Raw genomic sequence first — 18108 nt, 5'->3', positions numbered from 1 at the left:
TTCAGGATTTTCGCCATACAAAAGAACCATGCTGGCCTGAGTTGTGCTGGACCTCTCCACCCCCACCCTCAACCTCCCTCTTCAGAAATTCCTGATGATTACGCCAGCACTCATAGTGGAGACATTGTGCAAGGGAAACTGGATGTGCTCCCTGGATCTGAAGGACGCTTATCTACATGTGCCGATTTGGCAGCCGCATCCCTCTTTTCTGCGATTTAGGCTCATGGGTTGTCATTTCCAATACAAGGTGCTACCCTTCGCCCTCAACTCAGACCCCAGGGTATTTACCAGACTCGTGAATACAGTGGTGGCCCTCCTCAGGGTCCAGGGCCTCCACATCTACCCATACCTGGACGACTGGCTGGCCAGGGCTAGATCTCCAGAGGCGGTTCACCACACTACCTCCACCCTTATGAGTACACTCCACGAGCTGGGATTTTCGCTCAACCTCAAGTCTCTGCTGCAGCCTACGCAGAGACTAACCTTCCTGGGACACGAGCTCCGAGAGAGTGTTCCCCTCAGAGGACAAGATCACGGCCATCAAGAGGGCCAATACTCACTTCCTCACCCAAGAAGTGACATCGGCCTGGTGGTACCAACACCTATTGGGTATCATGGCAGTGGTCCTACTGGACGTACCCCACACGACTCAAGATGAGATTACAGCTGCAGTTCGCAGCCTCATGGAGTCAGGAGAGGGGCTTCCAAGCAGAGCTTGTCAACATGCCTCATTCTCTCCACTCATACCTCACATGGTGGTCCAGGGACGGCAACCTGTGGACGGGCAAGCCCTTCTGGCAGCCGGCCCCAGAGGTCACCATCACTACAGACCCCTCCCTAGAGGGCTGGGGATCCACTCTGGACAGCCACAGCGTCCATGGAGTCTAGACCCGACAGGAGTCTCATATCAACTGGCTGGAGCTGAAGGCCATCTGGCTAGCTCTCAAATCTTTCCTTCTGCTCATTGGGAGCAAGGTCATTCTTATCCAGACCGACAACTCCACCAGCATGTACTATGTCAATAAGCAGGGGGTTACCAGGTCCCCTCCACTGTGTAGCCTAGTGGTGGTCATGTAGGACTGGGCCCTGGAGAACATCTGCCTCACGGCCTTCCACCTGCCAGGGGAGTCCAACTTGGAGGCGGACAGGCTCAGTCTGGGAGCGGACAATTACGAGTGACAATCGAACAATCGGGCGCTGCTGGAGATCTTCAGCAAATGGGGGCATCCTCGGGTGGATCTTTTTGCCTCCTGGGACAGCAGGAAGTGCCAGCAGTTCGCGTCCTGGCAGGGACCCGGCTCCCTAGGGGATACATTCCATATACAGTGGAACGGCAACATCACATATGCCTTCCCTCCCACACCCCTGGTCCACAGGGTGATCTGCAAGATAAAGGAATCTTGTTAGGTTGGCATCATTCTGATAGCTCTGTGGTGGCTAGCGAGACCGTAGTTCTCGGAGCTTCTCGGCCTCTCGGACATACAACCCATTCACCTTCCGATGGGCCCAGCTCATCTTCTGGTGCAGCTGGGGGGGCAGGGTCATCCACCCCACCCCGCAAAAATTAGCCCTTGCAGCGTGGTTCCTGAGCATGTCACGCTGAAGCACCTGAGCCTATCGCAGGCTATCCTAGAAATCATTCAGGGCGCAAGGAGCAAGGCTACCAGGAGCCAGTACAAGAGTAAATGGACTAGATATTGTCACTGGCGGACTCTGGCGCACAAGCCCTTTGAGCCAGTGGCATCCACGGACATCAGGCTGCTCACTATTAAGACAGCTTTGTTAGTGGGCCTCACCTCTGCTCGCAGAGTCAGCGAGATCCAGGCTCTGGTGGCCTCAGAACCCTATACAACTTTTCACAGGGATAATGTGGTCCTGCGGACACACCCCGTATTCCTACCTAAGGTACCCTCCGCTTTCCATCTAAACAAGGAAATAGTCTCACCTCAGTTTTTTGCTGACCATAAGGACGAGACTCAGAGGGTCTTGCACTGTCTGGATGTCAGATGCTCTCTGAAATTCTATCTGGGCAGGACCAAGGGCTTCCGCAAGTCGGACGCATTGTTTTTCACCTTCTGGGGGCTGGGGGGGGGGGGGTCTAGGCCCGGTTATCGGGCATCCGAGGCCTTGATGGCACAGTGGATGTTTTCCGCCATCAAGGAGGCCTACGAGGGGCAGCACAAGCCACTGCCAGCTAACATGCACGCCCACGTTGTCAGAGCCAAGGCCACGGCCGTTGCATTCCAACGGTAGGTTCTGTGGCAGGTCATCAGCAGGGCGGCCACCTGGGCCACCCCTTTGGCTTTCTGTAAGCATTACTGTTTGGACACCGGCTTTCGGACCGGCAGTTCTAAGGAATCTGTTTACTTAAGGAGGGTCTCCTCTCCACCCTAGTGCTACATTAATTTGTAATCGCCCATGCAATATGGAGGAATTGGGACGGGACTTAAGTTACTCACCGTAGTGACTAACGTACTCTTAGGCCATAGTCCCCTTTCCTCCATATGTCCCACCATCCGCCCTCCTAATAATAGTCATTAGGCAATGTTAAATATTGTCGACGTGTCAATGGGGACTGAGGAGTGGCGCCGGTGGGCAGAGTCAGGGGAGCGCATGCTCCCAGGGCTGTGCCCCTGCACGCCTCTAAATTTAAAGTGCAAGATATTTTTTTCTGGTGAAAAAGGTTCTGTCTCCCATCCCTAGCGAGGGACGGCCTATGCAGCATGGAGGAAAGGGGACTATGGACTGAGTACCTTAGTCACTACGGTGAGTAACAATTAATTTTTGCAAGGTTTTCATTTATGTCATGTACACCATGGTTTGATTGAATACAGTTACAAATTCATGTCATATATCTGATTGTTACGCATCACTTTTGATATCTGGGTCGTTTATGGTTCAATATAAATGTATCCTTGACAAATTGCCGGAATGAGTCGAAACGCGTGTTGGCTGAACACACATTATATTTCAACTAGTATTCTTACTTTTTGTCCATCTTAATTTTTTCGTTACTGACACTAATTCCCCTACGACCAGCGCATAAACTCCTTGTGTTATGTCTTAGACCTTATTGGGCGGTGTTTCCCCGGCCATGCTACTCGCTGCAGGACTTTCAACTGTGTATTAAATGTCAAGTATAGATGGCTGTGTGCTGGTAGATTCACTTCACCTGTGTCCTACCTTCGAGTTTACAAACAACTATCTTTTGTAAACAAAGTGAAACCAGAGGCACAACCTTTTCTTCTCCAAATGTGTGCCATGCTTGAAAAAAATACCATTAGTCCACACGTAATCCTATAAAATAGTGCACAAAACTGGGGTTAATATTCCACAGATTTATACTTTCGAGTATCTAAAATCTAGGCCCATTGCTTTTTCCAGTGCTCTCTACTAGTAAATTCCCTTTCTTGATCACTGCCAGACCCAACTACAATCAGTCATTTAGGTTTGTTTTCTTTCTGATTTTGATGACTAGTGTAGATTCAATATTTGTACTCCACACTGCCACACCCTTGGAGAATATTTTGAATTATGCAAAAGGGCTGCTGATGGCCGTATAACATTCCCAAAGTCAGTCCCTTCATCCTTGCCTCTAGTTTTCAGAACAGTTGTCCAAGTCCTGGTCCTTTGCCGCCTGGGCAGTGGCAACGCCCTACTTGCAGGAGTCCCACATCTGAAAGTCATCCTGCGTCACACCCCATCATAGGTCTAAAGCAATTCGACCACATAACCCCCATCCACAAGTAGCTGAATTGGCTACCTCTTCAAGTATGCATTATGTGCAAGATTGCCTGTGTTATCTACAAAGCATTCAAAACCAAACCACTACTCTACTTGGCTGAGAATCACCATCTTCTGATACCAGATAACCACCAGAAGCAACGTCATGGCCAGGTTGGAAACCAAGAACTGCAAGAGGATAAAATACAAGAACCTGAGCTTTTTCTGATTTGCATCTTGTTGCTGAAACAAGTTATTGATGCATTTATGGCTCCCCTCACCGCGCCCGCCAGCCTACACGTCAGGAAAAACGCTACAGACCATATTCTTCAAAGAACATCTCACCAATCGTTCCTTTCAATGCTATTATCCCCCTATTCAGTTCACGCCATTCCCACTCCTTTGCTACCCTTGCACCCTACTTGTAACCCCTGTGTATTCCCTGTGTACAGGGCTCCATTGCTTCCCAGCTAGGTTTGCACTTTATAAATCCCATACATTCATCATAAGAAGAGGAAGTGTCGATTAAGGCAAGCAGTGACAGTATCTTTTAGACTAAGAATATCATTGTTCATCTGGGTTTTAAAAAGTAAAGAAAATGTGGCTAATTTAAGTTCAGAAATTGCATGTTTATTTTAGCAAGCTGGCTATTCTTGCCTCTTACTTTTTTCACCAAATTCAAGGCCTACTCGGTCAAGAGGATTTGATACTCTAGACAAGACAAGCTGTGACGAAAAACTGTCCTGGGGGATTGCCCTGTGCAATTTAGAATGCTATACCCTGGCAAACAAAAGTCCCTGCAGGTCTGTTGACTCATTCCACAAGGGGTCTGGCTGCAGCTTCTGCCTGTCAGGTGTGTCCCAATTATTGACATCTTCCAGGCGGCAGCATGGCTCTTCTTACCCACATTTGCCAACCAGTATTTTCTGGATTCCTTGGCTGGAAAGGAAAAAAGGTTTTGTATGTAAGTGCTGGTTACTCGCTATTCAGTCTCCTCCATTTGTATTTTGCTTTGGCAATCTTTTGAAAATGAAGTATCTGCATTAGTAAGGTATCCATTAAAGGAATAAATTACTTACTTTCAATGATATTCTTTCAGATTGGTAAATCCTTCATCCCCCAGATTTCTAACCGATATGCTCACCTACTCCTCAAACTGATCGCTTCTAACATGTGGCAGGTCTTGTGCCTGTACATGCAGGGCAAATGTCTGTACAGTAGTAAGGGTTTACGAGTGGCTACATATATGCTTCTGATGTCACATCGGAAGTCCTAGGCACTAATGATGCAGAGCAGGCACAGTGTCTGTGCAAAGTGTTCAGTCTCATCTGTGCCTGGTGAAGATATTTTAAAGAAGAGGGATCTTTGGAAGGGAGGACCTATGCACGAGATGGAACATTACTGAAAGTAATGTGTTTGTGTTATATGATTGACTAATTTGCTTATGAAACTTGTAAAGAAACATTTATCTCAGAGGTCATTGGTGCAATTTAAATCTGAAGTCTGTTTTTGCCTCTTTGAATAACAGATCATGTTAAGTTTGCAGCAGAGATCACAAAAACGTGCTAGCTATCTTTTACGTCTTGAGGAAATAAGTCCACACTTGGCTACAATGGCTAGCACTGAGATAGCACTTCCAGGAGAGGTGTCCGCCAAAGATGCAATCACAATTCACAGTGTGGGAAATATCATAACTATCCTTCCTACGAAAACCAAACCCAAGAAGTTACTATTCATGGGATCCGATGGAAAAAACTACCCGTACCTATTTAAAGGTAAGAAATGTTCAACACCTAAACAATGTATTTGTTTATCATTTTAGTTAACACGTTTCTTTTTTTAGCCCTGATTTATGCATTTAGGAAAGATTTTCCTTTTGCAGCTTTCCCTCATTTGACATCAGTGGAACCCCCTCAACCTTTTGCTATGGCTTGAACACTTTCCTACCTTTTGAAAATAAGTATTTTTTTGTTCTTCTTTACTTTGCTTGCTTCACTCCTCTTTTGAGGCCACTAATCCGCTCTTATGGTTACCAGTGCCAAGGCAACACCCCCCTTTGCAAGATGCGTTTGTTGTTTTACTTTAGTGCACATCACCTTACAATGAAGTGCTGCAAGGGTATTATGTACCCTCTTTCTTTTTCTTTAATAACACTTTTTGTTTGAATTTCTGATGTGTCCAGTGCGACGTTGTGGCAGCAGACATTTTTCCTATCATTTTTTTTTGTTTTTTACTGCATAAACGTTTATGCTTTACCGTAAATTACTATTTTAAGTACCATATACTCAACTACATTTTCTGTGCTATCCTTTGTCTATCCTGCTTTGGCCTGTTTCCTGCCTTTTCAGGTCAGAAAAGACCACATATGATAGGATTTTTCCTGGGCTCTTGAGTCAGAGTTCCGGGACAAAGTGGCGGTGTGAGCATTCTGGCCAGTTGGCCACTGTCCTGTCCCAATCCATATTCCGGCTAGTGGATATCTGTTGCTGGGCAGGCGTGGAGCACAAAACTGTTTACAATTGGACAGCCCATACCAGTTTAAATTGTGCCGATCTTTGCCAGCGATGGGCCACGTCAGCCCCTGTCCGAAGTTTGGATCGGAGGAGGCCTTCAGCGGTTCCTCAGATCCTTGACTGGAGTGAAGACCCCGAAATAGAGGAGCATCATCCTTGAGACCTGAGGATTGCTACTGAGGATGACCAGCATCGCATCCTGCCAATTCCTGATGAAGAACTGCCTTTTTGCAATGATCCACAGAAGAACCTCATCAATGCTTCTACCTTTGGACTGGTGAGACCGACCAGTCTGGACCCCTGCATGAACTGCCTTCCGTCAGAAGTCTGCCTTTCACCCTCCTGTGGACTGACCTGCATTGTCCAAGACATCTTCTGTGCATACGTAGCCACCTCTAGTTGAAACTTGGGACTCCGCAGGTCTTCGTCATGTAGTCGTTGACCTACATGAAGATCATTCTTCCTGGAACTGTGCCTCCTTCGTCTCCTGCTGCCCCCTGATTGCGGCGATCTTTACTGTTGCCCATCCGTCATGTACTGGGGTCTCCTTTTGTCGTAGAACCTACTGGGGCTGCTGTCCTGATGTTCCCGGACCGTCCAGCTTGAAGAACTATAGAACAGTCTCGCCAGAGTACAGAATCGCTGTCTAGCCAGACTCTATTCTGATACATAAACAGCCACTATACCTTTGGCCCCTGGATCCCCTGCAACTGAACCAACAACATATACAAGTGGGGTCCAGTGTTTAAGGACCCTACTGTTGGTCACTCAAGAGAATCGGAGCAGGCAATTAATTGCATACCTCTTTCCACTCCCCTCGCCTCCCACAAGCCTAGTGGCTGTATGAGCTGTAAGGAATCAAGAGTATGAGTCGGACAGAGTGACATTATGTTTTTGGGAATATATTTTTATTAAGATGAAATAAAGAAAGGATGGGGAGAAAATCCTACCTTGCTCTAACTCCTAGGGGTTTCCTGCCTCAACAAAACTAAGGGCTGTCTGTCAGGATGTTCAACCAAAAAGCAGCCACTGTCCAAAAACCCTAAACTGACCCTTATAAGCTAAACTCACCCTTATAAGCTAAACTCAATATATTGGGCAACTCTGTGATTTCTGTAAGCTACACACTTATCGCTGTCTTTAAAAGTTCCAAAACATAATGTTCGAAGGTGCAGAAAAGAAAAAAAGTTCCACCAGAAAAAAGGGTGCCTCCCTTCCTGTATTTTTCTTCTGGTCTTCCACTGTCTATCAGGTACTTCCGTAAAGAGCCAGTAATTTTCCACTACTTCACAGGGTGACAACTCTTCCCCTGGATTTCAGCTTTCATCAAATGTTTTACTTCACAGTTTCAAGTGGGACTCCTCCTCCCTTGAGTCTCCCTTAAGAACACTGTTCTTTTGAATGTTTCAATCTCACTCTCTGTATCAGTTATCCTTAAAGGGGTATGGTTCTTCCCTTTTTTCATTGATTGTCACTGTTCCACAATTTCAAGGAGTGGTTGGACCCCTAAGCTTTCTCAATCCTTTTTCTACTCTGGTGTTCTCTCCTGCTAGGGACTTTGTCTCGGGAGGATAGCTCAGGGGCATTGCGCTTGCCTTGGAAGAAAGATGAAGTGGAGCAACACAGGTTTGATCCCCAGTCCATGCTTAAAAACCCCTGGGTATTAAGTGCATTATAAATAACCAATTACTATTACATTTAATTGCAGCTTTATTATCTCTCTCGTTCTCTTGGCCTCAATTATTCTTTTGAAGAGATATGGTTCTTCCCTTTTTGTATTGATGGTGCAAGGAAGGCATGGTATCAAACAGTGAAGACAGACACATGTCATCACAGTTCAAGAGTGTTTATTGAACTTCAGGGGGTTCGTAGGACACCTATCTAAATCTAAGATGGAAGCAAACTACGACCATCAAATAACTCATTCCTAGTGGAGTCTGTCAAAATAGATAGTTGAAGAGTTGGCTTCCCTGCTCCATGTTTTCAGCACGGGGCAAGGCGGCACGTGCGGGCTTCGCACACACTCTGGCTTCTTGGCCACGTGGTAACAGTTCAACACATAGGCATTGGGGTTTTCTGCCAAAGTCTCTCTCGCAATAAGTCTCTTATTGCAGAGGGCCTTATGTAACAAAACACAAAAGTTCCTTTCCTTTGTCAGGGTTTTCACTCTCAAGTTCAAGGCTGGTCTCCCTCCTTTGGGCTCGGACCACGGGTCCCCATCGTCCGGGCTCAGACCCCTGTTAGGGAGAATTCTCTGAAAAGGCTAATTTCCCAAACCTAGTGAGTCCTCCAGCAGCTTTGCTGTATTTTTGGGGTTTATTTTTTTCTCCTAAGAGTGAGACTCTTTTACTCCCACTCTTAGACATGATTTGAGGTGTTCCTTTGTCTTTCCATGTGTTTTATGGGCTATGGGGTCTTTTACTCCATAGGGTCTCATGTGTTTTTGATGTGGGTTACGACCCCCCCCCCCAACATAGACTCCATACCCTGGGACTGACCACTGTCTCCCAGGGCATGTAAAGTCACCATTGGCTTTACTAGTCCCAAATTATGAACAGAAACCAGTACAAACCATCATATTGTGGACGTACTGGTCGGGGCAATTCGATTGCCCCGGGGTCTGTTCGAGGGGGCACGTCTCCGTCCCCCCTGAACGAGTTTTGGCTGGTGGCAGTGGATACTACTTTTTATATCCGACCGCGAATATGTCTCTATGGGATTTTCCCATTGTTCGAGGCTACCAACTTTAATTATTTAATTCGTATAGCCTCGAACATACCGCCGGTTTATTTATTTGATATTAATTCACCGGTTGGTATTTTTTGACAGAACTCGATTCTAAAATGGCGTTTGTGTTCTCTTCTGTGACTCCAACCCAAGTCAAGCCCTTTGTTCCACTTTTTGGCGGGCTTCTCCATAGAAGCCTCCAAAAGTGGTGCCACTCTGTCTGGGTACCACAGGGGGTTTAGGAGGGGGTTTAGGCACCCTGGACTGAGTTGCCTTGGCAACTCAAGTCGCACACTTGTGTGATTGGCCCAAGTGGTGAGCCGGCCGGCTCACCACTTAGCATGTTTGATTGACAGCTAGTCTGAATGAATGGGGGTTTGCTGCATAAAAGCAGGGCTTTGGGGACCGGAACTTCAGAAGTCGCCACAGGACCTAAGAATCCGAGGAGGAAGAAGCTAAGCCGACCTTCAATGACGACACCACCGGTGGAGCCCTGCTGAACCGTCTCACTACTTTTCCCGACGACGGAGGAGATCTCCAGTCCGGAGAGTCTTCTTCCTTTGACTGGTGGGGATAACCAGTTGTGCCTTCTTTTCACCTTCCTGGAGCATCTCGTGGCCGCCTTGCCTGTGCCAAGCACCCCGGCAACCGGTACACCACAGCTTACCACTACCGCGAAGAGAAGGGTAGTACCTTTTAACCGAAAGAACTCCGCGGCTGGTTTCTTCCCTGGCAGTGCGACGACCTTCATCTCTCCTCCACGGCGAGACCTCCTCTTCCTCTGGACGAAACACCGACTTGCACCCGCTGCCAGGAACAACTGCCCCCGCTGGAGCTTCCTTCACACTTAAGGTACTGTGCCCCGCCTGGCTTCCCTTGCGACGGCTCGTTCGGGGTGACAGTAAAGCCTCGACTTACTAACCTGGTGTGATGGTTTCTAATGTGCATTTCGCCTTCCGACCTATTTCCAACATGGCCGCCACTTCTGCACCAGGAAATCGTCCACATCAGTCTAGTTGAAACTGATTCCAAGATGGCCGCCGCTGCGGTTACCATCGCTAGCGTACAGTTCAGGCTAGTTGTTAATTCCCAGGAAGCCTCTCAACCTTCCACCATCACTTCCTATTTACTCTCTTATAATCCAGCGACAACAGAAGGAAGATGCGTTGCTACTCTCCCAGGAGCCGGCACACGCTTCGTAAGTTCGCCTCGCTAGGATTACGAAGACTTTTTCTCTCAACCATTCTTGTCTACTTTACTCACCTTCTTGTTCTCCATTCCTCCCTTTTATTTCAGAAGGCATTACGGAACCTTTCATTTCCGGGATCGATTCTACTTCTAAGCACGCTTAGACCCGGAACCTCCTCCATACCTCCCTCTCTAGGTACTAATCTATTTTCCATCTCACCTCTTTGATCGCCCCCGGCGATCGGACTTCTGTTTCCAACTCCTCATCCTTCCTTTGTAGCAATACCTTGTTGGGAACCTCCAGATTCTCCTCATCCACTCAGGCTGGCTCAAAAAGACTTGGAAGTGAAAGGGTAGGATTTTCTCCTAGTTCATCCTACACTTATAGGACTAGATACATCCACCCTAAATCTTACGGGTCTTTTCTTTCCCTCATCATAGTGCCATCTTACTTTTGCAATACGACAGAGATTCCTTACCTCTCCGCACTCTTCATGTTTAATACATGGTAAGCTCTTAGTACCTTCTATAGGAACCTCTCCTTGCCTTACTTTCAGGAATAACTGTGTTTATTTTACCCACTGCATTTAGCTCCGTTTCAAAGGCCACTCGTCTTAACAGCCAGAAGAATATCCAGACCAGCTTTCTCACCGGGTCTCCGCAGGAAGACAACGCCCACTAGCAGCTCTTCCAGGGTTTTATTCCCCACGAGGGTTTCCCTCAGAGTTTCACGAAGGACAAGCTCTTGCAGGTCCTTTGAGGAGTTCTCAGGGGGATTTCTCTTACTCTTCGAAGGTTCACGCCGAATTCGAAGAAAGACCAGGGTTTCTTCAGACACCTCTTCATCCTATAAAACCCCAGGTAGGTGGTCTTTTGTTTCTTCCCAGTGTATTTCGGAACAAATGTGTTGTCTATACAAAACAGTTAACACCTGGGCTGGCCTGGGACAACCTAGCTAACTTTTTCCTGACTTTAATTTCATCCTTTGTGTTCGAACTATCTACAAGACTCTTTGGGCATAACCCCACTGTGTGAACCTGGATCCCTTCTGCTTGCTCTTTCCAAGAGTGGGCCTTGCAATTGACTTCCTTGCTCTCCAGTAGAACTCTGCCTATCCTGCCTTACTGTGGTTCTTTTTAAAGTATTAAAATTTGTTTGCTTCCATAACTCTGCCTTTTCCCCTCCCTTTGTTAATAACTTATTAGAGTGCCATCTTATGTTAAGCGCTCACCTCTGTCTGAAAATAAGTGCTGTTTCTCATTAAGACTTGTCTAATAAGTAATTAGGGTTGTATATACATAATGATGACTGTGCTGAATTTATTTACCTCTTTATTGGTAGTGTAAATTACAAGTGCCTTTAAATAAATAATTATATACTTTTACACCAAAGCTCTGGTCAGTGTTCGCTTGCGCTACTGGATCTCTGTACCTATTGTGTAGACTCTATATACTGCCTAACTCTTCTTGAGGGAAGTCCGACTGCTCAGCCACAGCTACCAAGTGAATCTATGTGGTATAGACTGCTACCAAGTGGGTTTACTGCCAAACACCTGTAGTCCTAAATCTTTTGCAGTGGTCCCTAAGGGAACTGCACAGGTTTCTGCCCAACAACCCCTTTTCTACAATGGTCACAATTTGTTCTCCCTAGTTCGCGCTTGGACCAAGGATCCCCCTTGTTCGGGCTCAGACCCCTTTTCTACAATGTTCACAATTTGTTCTCCCTCGTTCGCGCTTGGACCATGGATCCCCCTTGTTCGGGCTCAGATCCCTTTTTGATTCCAGAATCGAAGACTTTCGAATGTGCGATGGGTTTTCCTTAAACCATCGCAGGACCACTTTGATTCGCTTCACACAATTTACACTTCACATCAATCTTCTACTTTTATTTCTCTTGTCAGGATACCATACTGAGACTTTCAACTGAGCACATTCACAGTGCCGGACCACTCTGAACATTAAAAGGAAAGATACAATACCGTTGGCAAATATTCACCCGCAGTTTAGCTTCACTCACGTTTCATCACACGCATTTAACAATGTTAGTTTTCACAATGTTGCCACTTGCAACCTAGACTTCAACAGAGACCGGTCTGGCATCAGTCTCCCCAACTCACTGGCTATGTTCTGTCGCTTCTTTGTTCTTGGAGCCAAGGATGATACTGCAGCATCTGCTGCTCCTCCCCGCCTTGGTCAGTTATGTAGGAGGACTCTCGGTAGATGCAAGATTCTTCAGCCTGGTTTCCTGGTCTTAGGTTTTCTGCCTTGATTGAGAGTAACTGTTTCCCACCAAAAAGGTCCAGGGTGTTGCCCCTCTCACTTACCTCCCGTGCCTGGCCATCTTTCTGCCTTGGTTCAGCTGCCGACTCGAAATTGCTGTACCTTTTGTGTGTTTTGCCTCGCTCACAATGCGCTCTCGTGCCCTGCCTTTTATCTGTGTGGGGAAGTGTAATGAAAGTCAGGTGAGTGATTGTCAATAATTGCCTGACCATAGTATTGAGACATGTTAGGTGAACGGTTCGGGTGTGAGTTGAGTTTCTAAGGATCTCATTGAGTAGGATGGGGTAAAGGTGTTACAGGGAAGAGAGCGATACTGAATCTCACCATCCAGTTTCCCTGAGGACCTCTCACCCAGGTGATGTTTCCGCACTAGTCCACCCCCAGGAACTGGGTGCAAAAACGATGGCTGTGTCCTGGCCACCTGAATGGCAGATCACCAAGAACTAGCAGATGAGACACCTTCTGGTTTATCACAATGACCACGGTTTCACAATTTCAAGGAAGAGTTGTTGACCCCTGTGCTTTCCTAATCATTTTTCTACGCCTGGTGTACTCTCCTGCCAGGGTAGTTGCCTATCCTTAAAAGGGATCTGATTCTTCCCTTTTTATATTGGTTATCACTATTCCACAATTTCAGGGTGGGGTTTTTACCCCTGAGGTTATTCACTTCTCTTCTTACCCCTTGTTTACTCTCCTGCCATGGTATCACACTTCGGTGTGGGTCCCAGACTCGCACACTGCCAGGTTTACATTCCTGCCAGGGCTTTTTATATCCTCTCATGGATGCGAGTCCCAGACTCGCTGTTTGCCTGGTTCACTAATCTACCAGGGCTTTTCCGTTCTCCTGTCACTTCTTGCATCCAAGAAATAATGCTTTTCAAGTAATGGGTCACTGACCCTTTCTTAACAATGTTTGTATTCATATTAACTATTCCAATTCCTTTAAGCCATCTCGCGCCATCAACAGTGCGCAGCATTCGCCCTGAAGCACCCCAGTGTCCCATTCGCACTCACTCGACTTACCGGTCTTCATTGGCAGCTTCGGCGTTCCTCGTGTCTACGACTTCTTTGCTCGCAGCCCGCTGACAGTGTGTCCCGTTGGCCGCTTGGTTTCCGCTTTGCCTTCCTCTGCTTTTGGTGACTCCAGCTGCCCGTGGCAATAATGCAGCAAACCTCTTAGCTCCGTTTCTCTGCACGCTGTTCTTGTCAGCCACAGTGCCATGTCCTGCAGTCTGCTCGCCTCCGGTGTCCCAACCAGTGTCAGAAAAAGTTGGATTCTGCACCAGTCGCTCTCTCTCTCTCTCTCTCTCTCTCTCTCTCTCTCTCTCTCTCTCTCGTTCTGTTCAGCTGTGTCAGTTTTAAATATCCGGTCATTGGTTAGCGTTTTCCAAAGACTAGAACGCGTTGCTGGCTTACTGCTTCTGGTTCTCCTCATTACTCATACCTCTTCCTTGTCTCAGTACTATACAATGGGATGGGAGGAAAATAATGTTCTTGGCCATGAAAACCCAGGAATTCTTTCAACGGATTGCCTTTCTCCCACAGATTCCTCATCTGATAGATATCCTCATCCAGCTCTGCTGCTCGGAAAATTCTCTGACAAAGGGCGTAGTGGACCTCGACTCGGCAGTCGATCAGTCTTACTCGGTGCTCGATCGTCTGCTCCGGACGTGATGTTGGGTCTCATATATATATATATATATATATATATATATATATATATATATATATATATATATATATATATATATATATCTGAGGCTTGTGGAATCTGCTTAGATCACATGCTGTGCATAGGCCAACATCTAGTGGAAGCTGCAGAGTATTTGTTTGTTTTTCGAAACTCGAAAATGGGCGTTGACACAGGGCGTGCCAGTAATATTATCCCTAGTGTGACGTCCACTGTACCCATGATAGCTCACGCGTGTAGGACCCACAGATTGTTTTTTTCCACCATACTTGTCGGAAGCATCCTGCGGAGTTCCCTGGCTTTAGCCATAATTTGCTAAATAATATATATTTCCCCGTTTTCTTCAATACCCACGTCGAGTCATCGGAATCCCAAGCTCTACGCCGGACCGGAGAAGAAAACTGCCGTCGAACTACACGACAGACTTTGGGCCTCGGAAGGCCTCTGGCCTCGGCCGGGCCTCGGAAGGCCTCTGGCCTCGGAAGGCCTCTGGCCTCGGCCCTGTACAAGTAGGGAGAGTGGGGGGTGTTACATACTGTTCAATCACATATTTTCATATATATATATATATATATATATATATATATATATATATATATATATATATATATATATATATATATATATATATATTCCTACACACTAGCCCACTGCCACAGGGTGCGTATGGAGGGTACCCCTTTCCAATTTTGCCCCAAGTGCAACCGCAAGTACCCTTGGGTTGACAGACACGCCACCTGTAACCTCTGCCTGCCGAGGGACCACCCTGAGGCGAATTGCAGAGCGTGTAGCCGGTTCAAGGCTAAAACTTTAAAGGACCGTTCGATCAAACGTTAGGCCCACCACGCCAGGCAAGGAGAGGCCATGGAAGCGGAGGGCGCCTTCAGTGATGGCAGCAACGCCGTACTATCGGACGGCGAGGGCAACGTGCCGTCGAAAGACAGCCAAGCGCAAGTCCCCGACCTCGGAAGGTTGTCCGGCAGGGCAGCTATGGGGAAAACACCCGGCGACACGAGCGCTACCCACACCACTTCCACTAAGCACTCGAAGTCCTACCGAGACTCGACGCGCACGTCGAGTTCTCGGAAAGAGGTACACTGAGAACGGTCCACCGAATCGGTGTCCTCTGGGCGTTCTTGATCAAGATCGCCGCATGACACCAGGCAACCATCCACTGTTGCCAAGAGTGCCTCACTTGCTAAAGTAGTGGAGGTTCGATCGTCCGAAGACGAAGCCGACCTCCATCCCCAGGTTGCACTCTGGGAGTCGGCGTCAGCAGACCGCTCGACGCCTATGCCCGTGTCCCGACGTACTCAATCTACGGAAAGGGACACTACCCCCGAATCTCGACGCCAGACTTCTAAAAGCTCGGAAAAGGTGAAAACTCCAGGGAAACACTCTTCGGCTCACGGGGAGGGGGGAAAACAGCAGAAGAAGCCTTCTCAACCTTCTTCTTCACCACAGATACCTAAGGACAGTTCCAAGTCCTCTGTTAAACATTCTAAGACCCCTGCACAAGCCCATAGGTCCAGTCAAAAGATTGCAGAGAAACACCCCCAAGAGAGGGTAATTCCCAGCTCTAAACAATGGTCCAGTGAGGACATAGACAAAGTTATGTCCAGAATGTCATCCCTAGCAGACTTCTATTCCAAGAATCCCGAGCACTTCCTCTTGTATACCCCGGATGGGGCTACTCCCTCAGGGTCTAGGGACCCGCAACCCCCTGGTAAGAAACCTCGAGTTGAAGCACCAACACAAAGTCAGTCTTCTGACCCTTTTTACATACAGCCATACTCTCTGTATAATGAGGATCCACTACAAGATGAGGATCCAGAATTGGCAGCTTTGGATGACCAAACTGAGGCGGGCTACTATGCGGATGAGTACCAAGACGAGGACGAAGATAACCCAGAAGTCTACAGAGTAGACTCCCCAGTAGACAAGGGACCTCCGGTTACCGGCCCTCCAGTCGACAACCAACCTCTACTAAACAAGGTTTTATCCAAAGCGGCGGAACACTTCCGCATAGATACTCAGGGTGCTCAGGAGGAAAGGGACTTCGCAGAGGAATTAGTGGGAGAAAAGAGACCCATTGCCCAGGCCATCCCTATTCTCAAATCTATACAAAGGAGGATTGATCCTTCCCTTCTTAATCCCAACCTCACCAGGGCAGTAAATCCCAGAATCGAAAAGTTGTTCAGGGCAGCCCAGTCAGATCCGCTGTATATAAAGGGGCAACTGAAACCGGACTCCCTGGTAGTCACAAATACCCGAAAGAGGGCGCGAACGCCCCTATCATCGTCTGATGCTCCCTCCCCCCGTACCCCCCCTGACAAGGAGAGCAAAAAGATCTACGGGTTGGGAAGGAAGGTAGCCTCCACTTCCGCCTACTAGGCAAGGATTGCCAACTCCACCACTCTACTAGTTATAACTGCCACCAGTGGGAACAAGTGGCTGCACTCATCGACTCCGCACCAGAACCTTTAAAGAGCCAGTTGGCACAGGTTGCGTCGGAGGAGAGGGCTGTGTCTGGTTGCATCCTTAAGGCAACCTTGATGCCGCGGATAACGCCGGCAGGCTAATAGAAGAGAGCACTGTTATTAAAAGGCATGCTTGGTTAAGGCAGTCCGGGTTTAAACCCGAGACACAAGTATCCTTAATAGATAAGCTGGTGGAGCCTGATCTACTGTTTGGCAAGGCGGTAGAGGACGCTTTAAAAAATGCCAAAGATGAGTATGAGACTCTAAAGTCCCTGGGACAGTTGACCAACAAACCCCCTAATCAAAGAGGGAATGGCAATTTTCATTGCCCACGCGGCCAAAATTCTTAAAGAAGCTCCAACTAGTCTCAGGGGCAGGGCACACCATGGGGTAATAACAGCAGTCTACCCAGAGTTACAACAGGGGTAACAAAAGGGGTCGTGATAAAGGTAGAGGCAGCCCCAGCAGAGGCAGCACGCCTACCGCAAAGCAGCGACGCGGAGATCAAGGTCCCTTCCCATGTATCTCCAGTAGGGGGACGCATTACCAACTTCACCCAAGCTTGGGAAGGGATCACATCGGACAGATGGGTGTTGTCCACAGTCTCCGCAGGATACTGCATAGAACTGCTCGAGCGTCCCCGAAACCACCCTGCGCGACAAAAGCTACATTCCCTAGACCACCAGAAGATCCTCCTCGAGGAGATTGTCAATCTTCTAGAAAAGGACGCGATCGAACTTTTCCCGGGTAAACAAGGGTATTTATTCAACTTACTTCCTTGTGCCAAAAAAAATCTAACAATGTGCCCAGTCTTAGAATTACGCCCTGCAAACAAGTATGTCAAGCCCCAAAAATTTTGCATGACTACTCTCCAAGAGGTAATCCCCCTCCTAAAAAAGGGGGATTACATGGTAACACTGGACATGAAAGATGCCTATTTTCATATTTCCATGTTCCCAGCGCACAGAAGATTCTTGCGCTTTAAGGTGGACAGTCAGCACTACTAGTTCAAGGTGCTGCCCTTTGGTATAGCCTCGGCTCCAAGGGTATTCACCAAGGTTCTGACAGTGGTGGCAGCACACCTACGCAGGGAGGCAATCCCAGTGTACCCTTACCTGGACGACTGGCTCATCACGGGGGAGACCCCAGCAATTTGCAGTTAAAACATTCAAAGAGCGATCAACCTCCTCTTCGAATTGGGTTTTTCCATAAACGAGAAAAAATCAAGCCTGGTGCCAAGCACCTCCAAACAGTTCCTAGGAGCTGTACTAAACACTCAAGAGGGATTGGCCTTTCCATCAGAGGAAAGAATTCTGAACATACTACTGCAGATTCCTCAATATCAGTCCGGCCGCCAGATAACGGTACGCAAAGCGATGCGTTTGCTAGGCATGATGGCGTCATGTATTTACCTGGTCGCCCACGCACGCGTGCGCATGCGTCCCACGCAAGAATGTTTGGCGAAACAGTGGTCTCAGGCAAGTGGTCAGTGGAACGATCTAGTGGTT

At 47.7% G+C, this 18108-nt stretch overlaps 1 protein-coding gene across 1 annotated transcript in view; it reads left to right on the top strand.

The window, feature by feature from the left end:
• The window catches only part of SMG1 (SMG1 nonsense mediated mRNA decay associated PI3K related kinase), a 2768248-nt gene that overhangs the window by 1255914 nt on the left and 1494226 nt on the right, over window positions 1-18108 (top strand). Inside the window, exon 40 of the mRNA XM_069647131.1 lies at window positions 5252-5498. Coding sequence (XP_069503232.1) covers window positions 5252-5498 — 247 coding nt within the window. The remainder of the gene's footprint in view (window positions 1-5251; window positions 5499-18108) is intronic.

The sequence above is a fragment of the Ambystoma mexicanum genome, chromosome 2q (assembly GCF_040938575.1).
Source record: "Ambystoma mexicanum isolate Mex_15411 chromosome 2q, UKY_AmexF1_1, whole genome shotgun sequence".
Lineage (NCBI taxonomy): Eukaryota > Metazoa > Chordata > Amphibia > Caudata > Ambystomatidae > Ambystoma > Ambystoma mexicanum.
This window is presented reverse-complemented; position numbering and strand designations above follow the sequence as displayed.